Raw genomic sequence first — 14,995 nt, 5'->3', positions numbered from 1 at the left:
GTGTTAAAAACAGAGAACTCCCTACTGCCAGATCAGGCAAACAAAAAAAGAAAAATACGAGAAAAAGTACTCCAAAGCAAAACACCCACGTGTCTCCTTCCAGCTCCCTGCTCCAGCCAGCTAACCAGTGTGTCCTGGCCAGACTGAAATCAGTGCCTTTCCTGAAATGTGACAGATGTAGCAACAAAGGCTTCAAAGCTGCACACATGAAAAGCACAATGAAAAGTAATTAATTCCTCAGGGCATAAGCCAGCAGTTGTAACCCTGAACAAGCCAATGTCCATATGCAACATCCACCAACTCCTTGTCAGTTCAGTTCTACCTCTAGACAGATGTTTAACTTTCCCTTCCTCCCTTTCCCCCCTAGCATATTTCTCCAAGGCTGCAGTCCCTTCCCTACTTGGTGTGGAAAAGGGAGCACTGCGTTCAGAAGCCTATTTAGGAGGAATGCAGATAAGTGGCAACCACTTCTGTACAGCCTGTCTGGATTATCTCACATGCTCCAAAGGTTTGAATACTCCCCCTACAAAGGCAGGAGTAACAAACAGCTCATTAATAGTTCTAAGCAAGGACACATGCTCTTAAGTCACTGGTATCTCAGCTAAGAGTCGCAGGCAGCGGTTATTTTTGGTGGTCTAATGTGAGTGTGGGGAAAAGTAACTTCCTTTCTTCCCTTGTTCGTACTGAGAGCTCCAGTGACTCACACAGGATTTTAAAACAATTGCTAGACATGAGATGAACATTCACAAATTCTTGTGCTGGTCCCTTATATTCCTGAGATGTACACTCCTTTATTTTTTCTCAGTTTCATGTTTTTCACATTTTCCAAGTTTTCTGTCTAAATACAAGAGCTTTAAATGTTTTGTGGCTGAATTTAAATGAAAACTCAATTTTTTGTTTATATTAGCATAAAGTAGAAGTTGAAGCTGTCAGAAAAACTGTAAGCTTTCAGATTGAAAGGATGATTAGCAATCACAAAACTTACTGTTCACCTGGTCAGGTCTTACACATCACTGAGAGCACTCATTTGTTTCCCCCTGGCTCAGACCCTTTCTCACAATACCATCAGTGTCCCTGACCCAAATGCTCCTCTCCAACAAACCATGCCAACAACATGGAGTCCCAAATCTGGAAAGTGGACAAAGAGTTGCACTGCAGTCAGTGACTCCTACCAGCAGCTCCCTCTGTTTAAAGGAACTTGCTAGAAAACACATCTCCTGTGCACTTCTCACCTTGCATCACATAAAATGCAACAAGAAAAAAAAAAATCTTATAGAGCAGGCAGCTCAGGTTAACCCAGGCAATCAGCTCTCTCTTCAACTATCATTATTCTTTTATTCTGGAATACTGAAATACATTGTCTGTCATTTTTATTTTAAGGGTTAAAGAACATCCTGTCATTCCTTCAGATGACATTATGCTCCTAAGAACAAAAGTCATGAAAAGACTATGAGTAAGCAAGCAGTGCACATAGAATAATCACACCAATTCTGTACAAGACAACAGCTTCCATACACACTTCAGCAAGTGTTAAGACAGCAGAGAGAAAGCACTGAAAGCTCACTAAATGAAACAAATGGTATCATTACACACCAGCTTGGATAAGGTGTTCTTATAAATAATGGAACTTACAGCTGTTACAAAAAACAAACACAGCACATTTCAAATGCAATATTGCTTCCTTTTCTTACTTTAAATATAGCATGTGTCCATTGCCTTCTAAATGAGCAAAATTAAGTTAGGTTATCTGGGGCACAGGTGCCAGTTTTTGTGCAATATATGAGGAATGTGCCTCTCTTAATAATAAAAGTTAAATAGGAAACTAGGAGATACAGCTTTAAGAATTCAGAGATGCTTTTGAACTAAGTCATCCTACAGTCATCAACTTCAGAGTAAACAAAGTTTACTGCAACCTGAGTTAACTCAGTTCAAGGTCACTACTTGTGGAACAGGGGGCAGAAAAGAATCTCCTGGGTCATCCAGCCTACTCCCATGCTATTGCAGGCAACTGTGTCATACAACCCTGTGCAAGAACTCTTCACATTCCAGCTTAAAACTGCTAAAGTTTCCCACCTCCTCTGCTCTTCCTGGAAGCCTGCTCCAGAACTCATTCCTCATATGGCATGAATGCTGTTTCTCATCTGAGATCTAAATCAAATTCATGAGCAATTACAGCTAAATTGTTTTGCACCAACACAATTCTTCTGTTTAAGAAGGTCTTCCTCCTTGCACTCACCACATCCATGCATGTTTAGAAAGCTATTGCATCTCTGAATCTTCCTTTTGCAAGCCTGTAAACAAGCATTCCCAAAGAAACCAGCCAGCATGCTGTCACCCATCTGGCAAATCTGGCAAATTGTGAAAGACTTTAAAAAGTCAGCATGCCAAAGTCTAAACTCCACTTAACTTCACAAATCCAGCAAGCAAAGCCTACAGCTGAATAGCAAGGCAGTAAAGGTAAATCATCTCTTTTTGTCCATTCTAACTCTGACCTTTATACAAAAATGAATTCCATTATTAGTACTCATTCAGATAGTGATTTTATGTCTACAGGAACCCCCCTGCAAAGAAATAGACTGCAATAATTTCATACTAGCCACTAAACCTTCATTAAACAGCACTGACTTTTACCTGGAAGGCTGTGTGGATGAAAGGTGGCTCCTGCTTGAGCCATCAACCTCCTGCTCTGCTACAGACTCAGGGCCTGAAAAACAGCTGTACAGAAGGTTGTTTGGCTCACAGCACACTCAACATGCAGTTTTACCACCAGTTCCCTCTGGATAAATAACTGCTCACATCCCTGCCTTACAGTCAAAAACATTCATTCTCCTGACAATAGACTCTAAATACATTCTAACTGGGCTTTGACTCCCTCCTGAGTCTGTCCTGACTGCCCTCTGTCTTTAGTATTAGAGGGCTGTGATATGGTGACAGTAGTCCTGGCCCATATATCCTGGGTGTCAGCTGAAGAAACAAATGCCTTTCTGCCACACCCATATGCCCAAGAAACTCACATGAACATTTCTGAAACTTCAGAAAGAAAACCAAAAATTTCCAGGATATTTTAAATAAAATCTTATCTCCATCTTAGCAGAAGACACAACGCACAGCAGTTGATAGCAGCAGAAGTTGAGATTTCTGTTCAGATTTCTCTGCAGTATGTACGCTCACATCTCATGGATGGAAGCACTTTACAAACAAGCCAATATACATCCTATAAAAGGAAGTTCACTCGGCACAGCTCTCAGGCTGCCAGCTCCAGGAAGGCTGTAAACAACCTGGCAGCATACCACAACCTGGAACTCTTCAGGACACTTAACTGAGATTCATACAGGAACTGGCACAAGGATCACACAACTACTGAAATTGGAATTTTTTTACGTGTAAGGGTAATTCTCTCCATGACACCCGATTTACCTTTGCTGCAAAAGGAAAATCTTTCAATCTGCAATGACCGCACCTAGCCAAGAGGATGCTGGTTTTATACTTCAGCTGGAAGAAATGGAGGATTCATGGAGTTCAAGCTGTTGTGAGACTACTTTCAAGAGCTGTGCAGCTGGGCAGCTCTGGGTACTGCACCTAACTCTCTGTAGATCTCTGATATGAGGCCACTTGTGCTTCAGCAGAACAATTGCTGTAAATAAACAGACCCAAATTCCAGAAGCCCTAATTATGTATAACAATGAATCCATTCAGCTGACTGCAGGATTGAGGGACACAAACACCACATTGCATTTACTACAGTGAATGGTATTCTATAAATACAAATCAATTAGATCATCTAAACAACATCCAGCAGCTTCTCCTGCATGATTTTGTGTAACAAAGACTACAAAGGCTGTCTTCACCTCTATCACACACTCTCAAACAGTAAAGTAGTAAATAAGAGGAAGTTGCATTAGGGAGACATACTAATTAGTGAATGACTAGGGTCTCAAAGTTCAAATCCAGTTTACAAACACTTCACAAAGATGAGGGTAGAGAGAAGACTGATGCACCTTTGACATATAAACCAGAAACTTTAATGCTACAGACTGCCTTATACTACTCCAGACACATCCTGGGATTCCCAACTGTGAAAGGCAGAGGAATTGTGCAGGCCTGAATGAGCTCACTGTGGCAACCACACCAAATGCTAATTTTTAATTACAACCTTTTCTAGCCTTAGCTGTTCTGAGGCTTTGTACAAACACTCCCTAAGCAATAGCTAATACTTGTCAAGACACAAAGGTGATATTTTACAGCAAGATGGAAGATGTGGGCCTCTATCCTATGCAACACCCAATACTGATCTTGCATAGAGTAACAAGGCCCTAGGTATCAGTCACACTTGCTTTTCATAGTTTCAAAATAAGAACTATCAGTTTGAGAGTTAGTCTCATTTACACACAACTGCAACAACCTCCAGAGAGCCACACAGAGCTAAGTCTAACCAAAGCACACAGGGAGCCAGGCATACAAAACTGCCAACACATCCCTGACAAGCCTAGTTGGAAGCAATTTGAAATGAGACAGGGTCATTTTCTTTTCCAATCTGGAAGCACTGCTATGCTAGCAAAACTGCCAGGGGACTAACTCATCTGCCTGGATATCAGACACAATGGTCTCAGCAAAGCTCAGAAAGCTGGCCACTGTCACACATCCAAGGCCAGGCAGCAAACTTGTGCCTGTCAGGGAATTCAGGCAGGAGTGCTGGCTTGCTAGTCCTGATGGATTGTGCTGCCTCTAGAGTCACCTACATGCTAGAAGGACACAGTGACTGCTTCTCTACTCGCTACTGAAAACACACACAGAAAACCAAACTGATGGGTGAAGCAACAGGCTGACATTCCAAGTGTCTCCAAAAATATCAGTTACATTGCAGAAGCCAGTTGTCATCTTTACTTTCTTCTGACTCCTCCAGCCTCAGGTGACAAATTAATATATTACTGAGAACTCTCCATTCTCTTCACTTTCCTCTAAGTAACTGTCTCAGAATCTGCATTCAGGAACTGCTTTCGATCTCTCCTTCCCATAAAAATAATTAGGAGAAAGATTCAGTCACTGGGATAAATAGACTAGGACATGCCCCTTTCCCTTAGTGAGAACACAAACCCATGTAATGACTACCCTGACATTGCCTCTTTTTAATCAGCAACTGGAAATACCTATGCAAATGAAAGCAGCATTCTGAAAATCAGTGTGCACTGCCCACCAGACCTACCCACTCAGTGAGTATTAGCATATGCCATACAAAGTCCTGGGAGTTCAGCTCACAGCAGATCTAGCAGAGGTAGATGTGACTAAAAACCATACTGGTGTCCTTACCTCGATTCAGACTTTTCTGTCAATGGAGCCATTCTCTTAATCTCTTGATTTCACTTCATAAGAGGCATGAAAGAGTTAAGAAAACCTTTCACTGCATTGCCCAGTCACTTGGCTGCTGAAGTGTAAGAAATTAGTGAAGGCATCTCTCTTTCTCTCTGGCACCCTTAAATACTTTGCTCCTCCTACTGCTGTGCTTTAATTAGCCAGCTGGTTCTTAGTCACCCATCCTGTCACTAGGCTTGCTCACCAACAGCCACCCCCACCCAGCCTGCCTGTCACTCCCCTGCCACTGTCATCACGAAGGACACGGTCTCTTCCTGCAGCTCTGGAGCTGGGGAAGGGAAAAAGAAAAAGGTTGGAGGTGACACTCCAGGGTAGAATTGGTATGACATGCATTTGGGAAGAGAAAGACCTTGAAGGGATCTTAAATTACAGTGAAAGTACTCGAAAAAGCACTTTTCTGGTTTTTTAAATCAGGCAGCATCCACTTGCCAAGGAAAGATTTTCATTAGCACTAGACATGGCAGATCCTATTTCAATGGCTAGGAGCTGAAGGAGCAGCTAAAGCTTCTGCTCTTGGCAGCTGAGATTTGTAGCATAAATATGTGACATGACACAAGGGCAAACTAACTGCTTGTATGGCTGTTATGTATTATATGCCCACTCCATGAGCATTGTAACAGGCACCAAAGAACTTCTGAGCCATCAGCTGTACTATAATGGAGTGTGTCCCCACAACAGTGTGGCTTGGCAACATAAAACTTGCCCTGGAGTGGAGGTGATGCCAGCTTCTAGGAGAGCAAGGGTGTACTCACACATCCCCAGGCCTGGGCAGCCCACTGGTGTGGAAGGCAAACTGCAGCACTTCCTTCCACAGCCAGTGTCTACAACACAAACAATGTCTACAACACAAACAACAGGGACAAAGACTTCCTCAAATCAGACCTTGGAGGCTGGCTCCTGCAAGACCAAGTGGTAATTTAATACTGGAAATCATTTGAAGGAGGCCCCTAAGCATCTTGGCACTAGCCTTTGTTGCCAGCACTGGCTTTTATGACTGACACTCCACTGTGTCTCTATTTGCAGCCTGTCTCTGGATTTTGATTCCTCAAATACACACGTATGGGCATTGATCTGCTGCCAAACTCACAGACTGATAAAATGTACTGAAAATTATCACAAGACGAGCCTCAGCATTCAAATGAGACCTAAAAAGCAACACAGATGGCAAGAGTTGCTGATTGCAGAAGGGCATAGAGCAAAGTTGACTTTGTAGGTCAAAGCTTACACTACTGATTCTTTCAGTAAAATGTTAGTAAAGGACACAGACCAAAGGTCTCCAAATACCTACACACATCAACCCATACTGATGCTCTGTCAAATGCTGACTCAGGTTTAGCCAGCAGCACAAGCTCACCTTTTCCCTCACCACAACATCCTTTATCATCCCAATACCTACCTCCCACCAAATGAAGCATTTCATTGTAAACCAAAATAGGCACAACTCTGGCTTGGTATATTGTCTAAGGGGCCAAAAAGGGCTGGGAAATGGTGTTCTATTTTACTTCATTTAAGACCAATCCAAACCTTAGTGTGAACAAGGCACTGATAGTTCTAATAGAGTAAACAAAGGGCTCTGGAGCCCATATTTACTACCACATCCCAAAGGCTAGTCTTGGGGAGCTTGTACCTGAGCTTTTCATTTCATCTACCACAGCAGATACTAGACACTATTAGCAAAACTCAGGCCTGGTTCTAGGTTTAGAATATAGTCCCTTTACATTTGAGGGGTGTTTGGTTTGGGTGGAGGAGGAAGGGGGTCATTTCAAACATGTCAATAGTCAGACTAAAGGGTAATGGAAAATAATATGTATGTTTTGAGTGGTCAGATGCTACTCTCCTCTTTACAAAAAAAATGCAAACCAATCGACCGAACAAAAAAACCTAACCCTGTGTAGCTCTCAAAAACAAACCAGAAAAGTCAACAAAAAACCCTACATTGTCCAAAGTAAGCTGTGCAGTCATTATCAAGTCAAATTATTTGAAATATACTTATTTACACAACATGAAACACAGTTTACACTGTATGCAACAGGAGATACCCCTCACAACCCAAAGACATCCTCCTTGACCTCCTTCAAGTCTGCTGTAGAACCTGGACCACATGAGAGCAGGTCAGCTGGAAGCCCTATTTACTGTGTAGCAGGGGTTTATAAACAAGCCCCTAATAGTTTGTCTTCAGGTAACAAAAATGACTGTGATTAAAAAAAAACATACTGTAAAAACAACAGCTAGTGAATGAAAGCATAGCATCTACTAAGGAGAGGCAAAGTAAGGAAGGATCCAGAAGCTGACTCAGATCCAAATGATGGTCAGATCAAGATGGGGTTTGAAACATTCCTGGTCTTTGCAGAAACCAGCTTAGACGATGTTCAAACAGCTCGGCAAGGAGTGAGGAGTTTCTGTTACAGACCACCACTTGACTGGAAAATGGAATTTTCACAGAATTCCACCTGGGTGAAGAGCAGCAAGCTTTGACTGGCTACAGGGCCACAGAGCTTGGTTGTTTCTAAAGTCAATCTTGAGTGCAGGATAAAAAGTTTTGTGAAGTGTTGATGTTTTACAATCAACCCACTGTACTAATATATTGTGCTCTGCAATTTTCCTGGCATCTGCTGCTACACAATCTCTGCTGTGTTTTTCCCCATAATACCATGTCTTTGTGAAAGATAACTTCGCCATGGTGGCTAAAGGAAATAGCAAAGAGGAACAAATTAATTTTCTCAACACATCAAGCCTTTGCATAACAGAGGCAGACACTGGTTCTAGGATATTCTGCTGTAGTAGCCGCTGGACAGAGGAATTTTACCACAAGGTACCCTGGAAAGTTTTGTTGCACAATCCATACATTTTTTTAACAAATTTTGATCAATATCACACAGCTACACTAGTTCTTTTATTCCACCCCAATATGCTATGGGACTAGGCTTTTCCAGCTCCCAGAAAAAGGTGGAAGTGCTGTGACATGCAGTTTAGAAAATGAGGCACTTTTGAGAGCTCTGGGAAATGCTAAACAAAAGTGATTGAAGTTACTTCATTCTGCAGATGGAGGAGGAAGGCAAGCACACTTGCATCATGCTAGTGCTTTTAGTTCAGCTCCAGGGTTTGAATTGCAAAACAAAACTCAGCCAAAATAACACGTTGCTGCCAGAGTTCCACCCAGTACTGTCAATGAGCACAAACTCATTCACCCAACATCCTCGCCCTGCTTTGTTACAAAACAGCCACCCAGGTTCTGGTTAGGAGAGTATTACAGCATCCTCCCTGCTACAAAAGATGAGCCCTACCTTGGCCCAAAGCTCCCAACACATGGATTCCTCTGACCTGAGCCTGAATTCTGCAGCTCAGTCCTACCCAGCTGAAATCCAAGGGAAGCAGCACCACTGCAGAATGGAATACTGTCAGCAACAATCCCTACAATCTGCCAGGCTGCTTCTTCCAACTGCACAAGGACTTGGGAAGCACTTCAGCTGAGTCTGCATGGCATGAGGGGTTTAGACTGTCACCAGAGACTGAACAAACTCCTTGGAAAGATGTATACAGGTCTTTTAAAAGCTCTAGGTAGGAACTTAATCTGTCAGTAGGAGCAAGTCTTCAGGACAGAAGTTAAAGGCCAGCCAGAGATCCTTGTAACAAGAAGATATGTATTAATCCAGTGAGAGCACATAACCTGCTAAGTATAGAGAGAGATGAGCAGAGAACAAAAGACAAAGTGCTCAAGAATTTTCTCAAATGGCTGAGAAAAGCAAATGCAGAATTTGTCTTCTTGCTGAAGACTGAAGGACTGTCTTAGTACCCCTTCTGGCTGCTGAAAATAAGAGCTGTACTGGAGACTAGTGATCCCTTATCTAAAACAGAATGAAATACCACCTGGTAGGATCACAGTTTACCTGTACTCAGGATCTACAGCATCTTAAGGCAGACTTCAGTGAAAGGCATGGCATCTGCTGCTATCATCTTCTGACTGCAGAACTCCACGGGAGCTGGACAGACTCTCTTACACCAGCACAAGCTGGGAGTGATCAGCTGTTCAGCAGGCACCTGAGCAGCACTTTTTTCCCAGCTCCTAGTGATCTGCTGACCTATTTTAACTCCCATGCATAAAAGAAAGTACAGCCTTGCCTCTCTACCTAGAATAGTTGCTGACGCTGATCCAAGCAATTTTGTGGAATTCCGAACCTGCTAACTCTAACGCTATAGGGGAAAAATTTGGGGCTCAGCCATGTTTACTCTAAGGAAAGTCCTAGGAAATGAATGGCAGTTACAGAGTGCAATTGATAAAGCATGCATCCTCACCTACACACAAGCATGTCCAGTCCTTTGTACCCAGTGCTGCCACATACACTCAGCAAAATGGAAGCAAAACTCCACAGGCTGGGATTTGTGGCATATGTGCCAAATTGGGATGTGAGATACAAGGATTATACTCAATGATCATTGGATTGCTTGTGGCAGGAGAACCCAGGCTTGTGTTCCTCTCCTACAAAAGGATAAAGGCACTTCATAAGTTTAGTTTATGCCCGAGCCGTGCTTACTGACCGTGAAGGTAACAGAATACACCCCAATCAATATTAAAAGCTTCTGTAAAGGCACCAGCTGTTTAGCACTGCTCTTAAACTTTGTGCTGTAGAGATTAAATTAACCTTAAGGTACTCTCAGGAGAAAAAGCACCTCCTATATGACACAGAAGGAAGCTGATTTTTGCAAAATTCTCTCTTTTTTTTTTTAGACACAAAATACTCAGATATTAGCATAATCTCTGTGCCAGCACCTGAGTTTACTGCCTCTTCCAATAACAGTGATTTGCTAAGTTGCTAAGAGTAAATAGGAGACACAGGATTGCAGCAAAGAAGAGAACTTGTAGAAGCAGAAAAGAAAGTTCAAATAGCTCTCTCTCCATCTCAGTATTTTCTTGTAATGCTTTTTCCTGCACCCTAAGTGCTAAAGATAAATGAATATCAAATCAGGCTACCTGCAGCTGATCTTCTGTTTTCCAGGAACACAGAACTACAGAGCCAAAAGAAGCAACATGTCTTCCAGTAGACAAGCCTGGGCATTCACAGAAATGAAGTCCCAGCAGCTCTGTCCAACGTATTTGCTGTGTGTGTCATTAATAAGCAGAAATACAGCCCAAAACACCAGGCTGAGGAGAAATTTGGATTCTAACTTGGCCAGCTGGCTGGAATTATTAACCAGTTACATTTGTAACTATGAAAGCTAATGAGAGAGTAATCATATTTCACAGTTCACAGCCGAAAGTCATTTCCTTTAGGAGTTAATGATGGTTTAAATTCCCCCTTCTTTTTTATTTCTCTCCAATAAACTGGGACTGTCACGGAGTTTTGAAAGCCTTAAGTTTTCAAAGGGCAACACTTTGGTACATGTGTATGGAGAGGAAATGTGATTGAACCTCTCCAAAGGGAAGAAGAGAAAAGCTGATCTTCCCTCATCCCTCCACTCCCAAACACACAAACATTTCTTGTCACAGCAAAGAAACAGCAACTGGATGACTAAGTAATGATAATGACTTCTGCTCAGTGCACTGCTGGGCTCTGATTAGATTCTTCTTGGCCTCTAACCAGATTTTAAAACAAAAAAAAACTTGGAAAACAAAACGCCAAAGAAAACACACTGGCCATTTAGAAGAGGCAAGACTGATCCTAATAGGATCAGTACAGTGCTCAGTTAAGATGCTCCAGGGTCATTGTCTCTGTCCAGAAAGACCAGATCCTTCACTTCAGTGACTTGGAATGAAGTAAACAAAGACATTGCCCATCAGGCCATGAGCAGCTCCCACGGCCCTTTGCATCAAAAGTTCCAAGCCCAAAAAACACAGCTAAGCAGGCCTTGGGGAACATCCACCTCTGGAAAGTCCGGGGGTGTTGAAATTTTCACATCCTAAACTAACTGCCCTGTGCCAAACAGACAGGAGCTATGAATGTACAAGCAGATTGGGAAGACATTAAGGAAAATGTTTGAAACACAGACCCTTCCAGAATCTCTGCCTCATCGATGCTCCATCTGTTCCCAAAAATTCAATGGAAAAAATGAAAACTCCGTTTTCTTGATTTCTTTAAACTCACTGTTACTGCTCTGGTTTCTGGCACAGTGCTGCATCATTAAACCTCTATTACAGTCTCTGATGGGCAGAGCCAGTGTGGAGGTGGTGTGACCAACCAGCTGGAACCAAAATTACATTCTGGGCAACACCTTCCTCTAGGAGACATTCTGCTCTGACCCAAGGGAAAGTTGTGAAAGAAAACTTGTTACACCTTATAGCAGCTTGTCTGAATAATATTCAGCATTCCCCAGAAGCAACAAACTGCAGAACTGAGTAAGGCAGCAGTTATTGACTAACAGGTTCTGGGAAATCTGGCCATTACTTACTGCCATTAGTAAAAATATCTTTATAGCAACTCTCCAACCCACTCTCTGTGTGTACACTAAGGGCACTTTTTCACAGTTATTGAGCCTTGGACCTACTGTAGCATTTTCCACGCTTTAACTCCCTCACCTATGACAACAAATGATTCAATCAATATATATCCACAGGCTAACTTTGTTTCCTGGTGCACTGGCTATTTTCCTTCCCCTCTGTGCATTTGGTCCATCTTGACAGGTCTGGAACTGTTTTGCACTGCAGACCAATGAACACTGCATTGATGTAGTATGCATTTTTCTCTCATATAAAAAAAGGTAATGTAAAAAGGGCCATTTAGGGCTCCATCTAAGATTGAATAGGGTCTGAAGAGTAAGTTGTTCTCCTTCAAACTCCATATGGGCTACTCAGGCCCTGGAACTCAATGCTATGAACTCCCTGAAGAACAGATGTGTTATGCCTTGATGTCACATGAGAGCCAGTAGGACTGGCAGGCATCATGAATAAGGGAAGAAAGAAATGCAGATGTCATCACTTGGCTGATGACACAGATCAGCCATAGCAGAAGCATGAGGCACAGTGACTCCCAGGCATGTCTCTGAGAATCAAGGCTTCTCAGAGATGATCTTTTTCCAGATCAATGTCTGTCTGCGTATTTCTGCCTGGAAGAGAACCAATTATCACATTCTCTTCCTTCTAAAGCAGTCAAACTGAGGGGAAGGAGCTTCCATCTCTTTTGCAGCCAAAGTACAGGCTCATGTTCAGGCTGGGTGTAAAACAGCCCATTGTGCCAGTTCAACAGTGGGGTCAATGTGATTTTGCTCATAAGGCAGTAGTAGGAGAACTACATAAAATTTGGCTTGATACATCCCAAAAGTTTCTCCAGCTGCCTCTCCAACAGCTTGAACTTTAATTCCTCAGAAAAAAGTAATTCATAAAAGACAGCACTATCAGCTAACAACAGCCTCTGCATATTCAACATGCAAGAGGCTGATGCAGCCTCCCTGAAGAGTTGTGTATCCCCAAAGGAGATTGACATAAGCAACCCTTGAGAATCATAATGTCAGTATGGATGTGACTCTGGCATGGAGATAAACAGCAGGTAAAGAAAGAAGCACCCAAAAAGAATTCTATGTGCCATTTCTGTAAAGTCAGAAATTCAGTCTTTGGTAACTGCTGTTTTACTTTTGCCTTCCTGATCACAAAAAGGCTCCCTAGAACAATCAGCCTAAGGGGAAATTCCAAAATCCCACTGCCACCACTGTTTCTGACCTGGAATAAGGCACAGAATATTTACTATCACTAGTATCAAAATAAAAAGAAAAGGATATCACAAATGCAGATAATAAACAAGAAGGATGCAACAAATGCACATAATAAACATTACGTCACTAACTCAGATAGGAACACATCTGATGGTGGCAAAAGTAAATTTAATTATTTCTGGGACTGCTGTGTTCCATGAATCACCACAAAAGCAGTGTTTAGAGACTGTCTTTCAAGAACTGGAGCTTTTGACTGGCTCACATACCAAAAAAGCCTCTGTAATACAGTGGTACTCTTGCCATCATAAAGCTTTCTGCTGCACAACCCAAGTGGGCTGCTGCTAGGACAAAAACTTCTTCACTGCAAGTGATAGAAAAACAAATTATTTCGGTGCCCCAAGTCAGGATAAGGTCTCCCAGTGTGATTTAGGTGCCTTAAGTCAGGATAAGGTCTCCCAGTTATGTGCTCCTTCCCCTCACTTTCAGGCTACTCACAGCAGTCAGCTGGATGAACTTTCAGCTTAGGACAGGATCTTCTGATGATGACTTGTACTCTGAATTCTCTTCACATGCAACTGCTACATAACAACTCATACCTACACAAGTCAAAGAGAAAGAAAATGCTTATTAGTGCCATTAGTCCTGCTGTCAAACACACCTACAGAGAGGGCTGTACCGAAGCAATAATTTATTCATAGAAATAATGCTACTTTTAGATGAGACAATTACCTCTGCTGACCATGCAGGAAGCACAGCATAGTTAGTATAAACATCAGCCTGCTCAGATCCACATCCTAGCATCCTCTGTGTGAGAACCAAAATTTATGGTTGTCTCCAGGGAGGACTGAAACCACATCCGTTTTCCTGCCTTTCTGTTAGAGATTCCCCCTCAAGCAGTAAGGAAAGCTGAATAGCACAAGTATTCACTCCTCCTTCCAACCTACAGTCTGTTTACCAATGTAAATTGCTGTTGATTTCAGCTTCATTTAGTGTACTAGTTTGCAAAACACAAAAAGAAGAAGTAAACACACATCTATGCTGCTATCCCTGATGTGTGAATAGGTTCATCTGATACAGAATGGGCTGGTAACCATGAAATGTAACTCCCCACTGCCAGGAATAAAGAAGGAAGGGTAGGTAGCAAATGTATATTAAAAACATACACATTAGGTTGTCTTCAGACAAATTCCTTACTTAGGAGACACAGCTAGATAGACACAGAGGCAGAATTCACACTAAAAAAATTTAGTGTTTTTCTGCATCACTAATGGTTACTAAATTAAGTTATTTAACTTCAGTCCAATGTAAAGTATAAATGGCAAGACCTGACATAGATTTGATAGACAGCTGTGCACCTTTACTGTTTCACTCAATAACATTAACAGCAGTCTGCTGTAGCAAGATGCCTTTGAAGTTTGACTTATAAAGTAAGTATTGACACCCCTCACCTTTAGTCATGTCATTTATCAGGCTGAACTAGTCAGCCAGTCATCCTGAGCTCCTGCTGTACCAGCTGGAGAGAGGAGTTCTTCCAGAGGGCAATGCAACTTTTCTTTGCACTACCTTCTTCATATTTCTCTGTATTCAAGAATTTTAAGAAGTAGTTGAGGACACTGACGAGTAAAGTTTGATACCTGTGCTGGATGACTGAACAAATCCTCATGTGTGTTTTATTCAAGCTCTGAGGGGAGTGAAGTCATATTTCTTTCAAGTACTGCAGGACCAGGATCTCTAAGGGCCTTGTAGAAGCAGTCTGTCAGCCAGTAAGCCTCACCAGTTAGATAGTCTCATGGCAGTGCACACAGGGCAAAAACACAGCCTAGAGAAAGCAAAAGGTGATGCTCAGAGATAAAAGCACCCATAAGGAGCATCAAGGACCTTGCCATCTCAGACCATGCTTACAGAGCTCCAATAATTTTTAAAAGCCTCAAGACTTCTTTCAAGACCCATGAAGATCCCAAGTAATGAGCCTAGAAAAAACAGA

General features: G+C 42.2%; 1 protein-coding gene across 45 annotated transcripts in view; it reads right to left on the bottom strand.

Annotated features, from left to right (window-relative positions):
• Window positions 1–14,995, bottom strand: part of LOC306805227 (sorbin and SH3 domain-containing protein 1-like) — a 121,880-nt gene that overhangs the window by 68,752 nt on the left and 38,133 nt on the right. For 31 of the 45 annotated variants that reach the window (XM_079312744.1, XM_079312747.1, XM_079312756.1 and 28 more), the window contains exon 1: window positions 5,308–5,458. In XM_079312744.1, coding sequence (XP_079168870.1) covers window positions 5,308–5,339 — 32 coding nt within the window. In that variant the 5' untranslated portion in view covers window positions 5,340–5,458. Of the gene's footprint in view, window positions 1–5,307; window positions 5,459–13,506; window positions 13,608–14,995 lie in introns of those variants that run through there. The other 14 variants (XM_079312763.1, XM_079312774.1, XM_079312780.1 and 11 more) reach the window with 2 other exon arrangements.

The sequence above is a fragment of the Erithacus rubecula genome (assembly GCF_903797595.1).
Source record: "Erithacus rubecula genome assembly, chromosome: 9".
Lineage (NCBI taxonomy): Eukaryota > Metazoa > Chordata > Aves > Passeriformes > Muscicapidae > Erithacus > Erithacus rubecula.
Note: the sequence above shows the minus strand (reverse complement) of the source record. Positions and strands in the feature narration are given on the sequence as shown.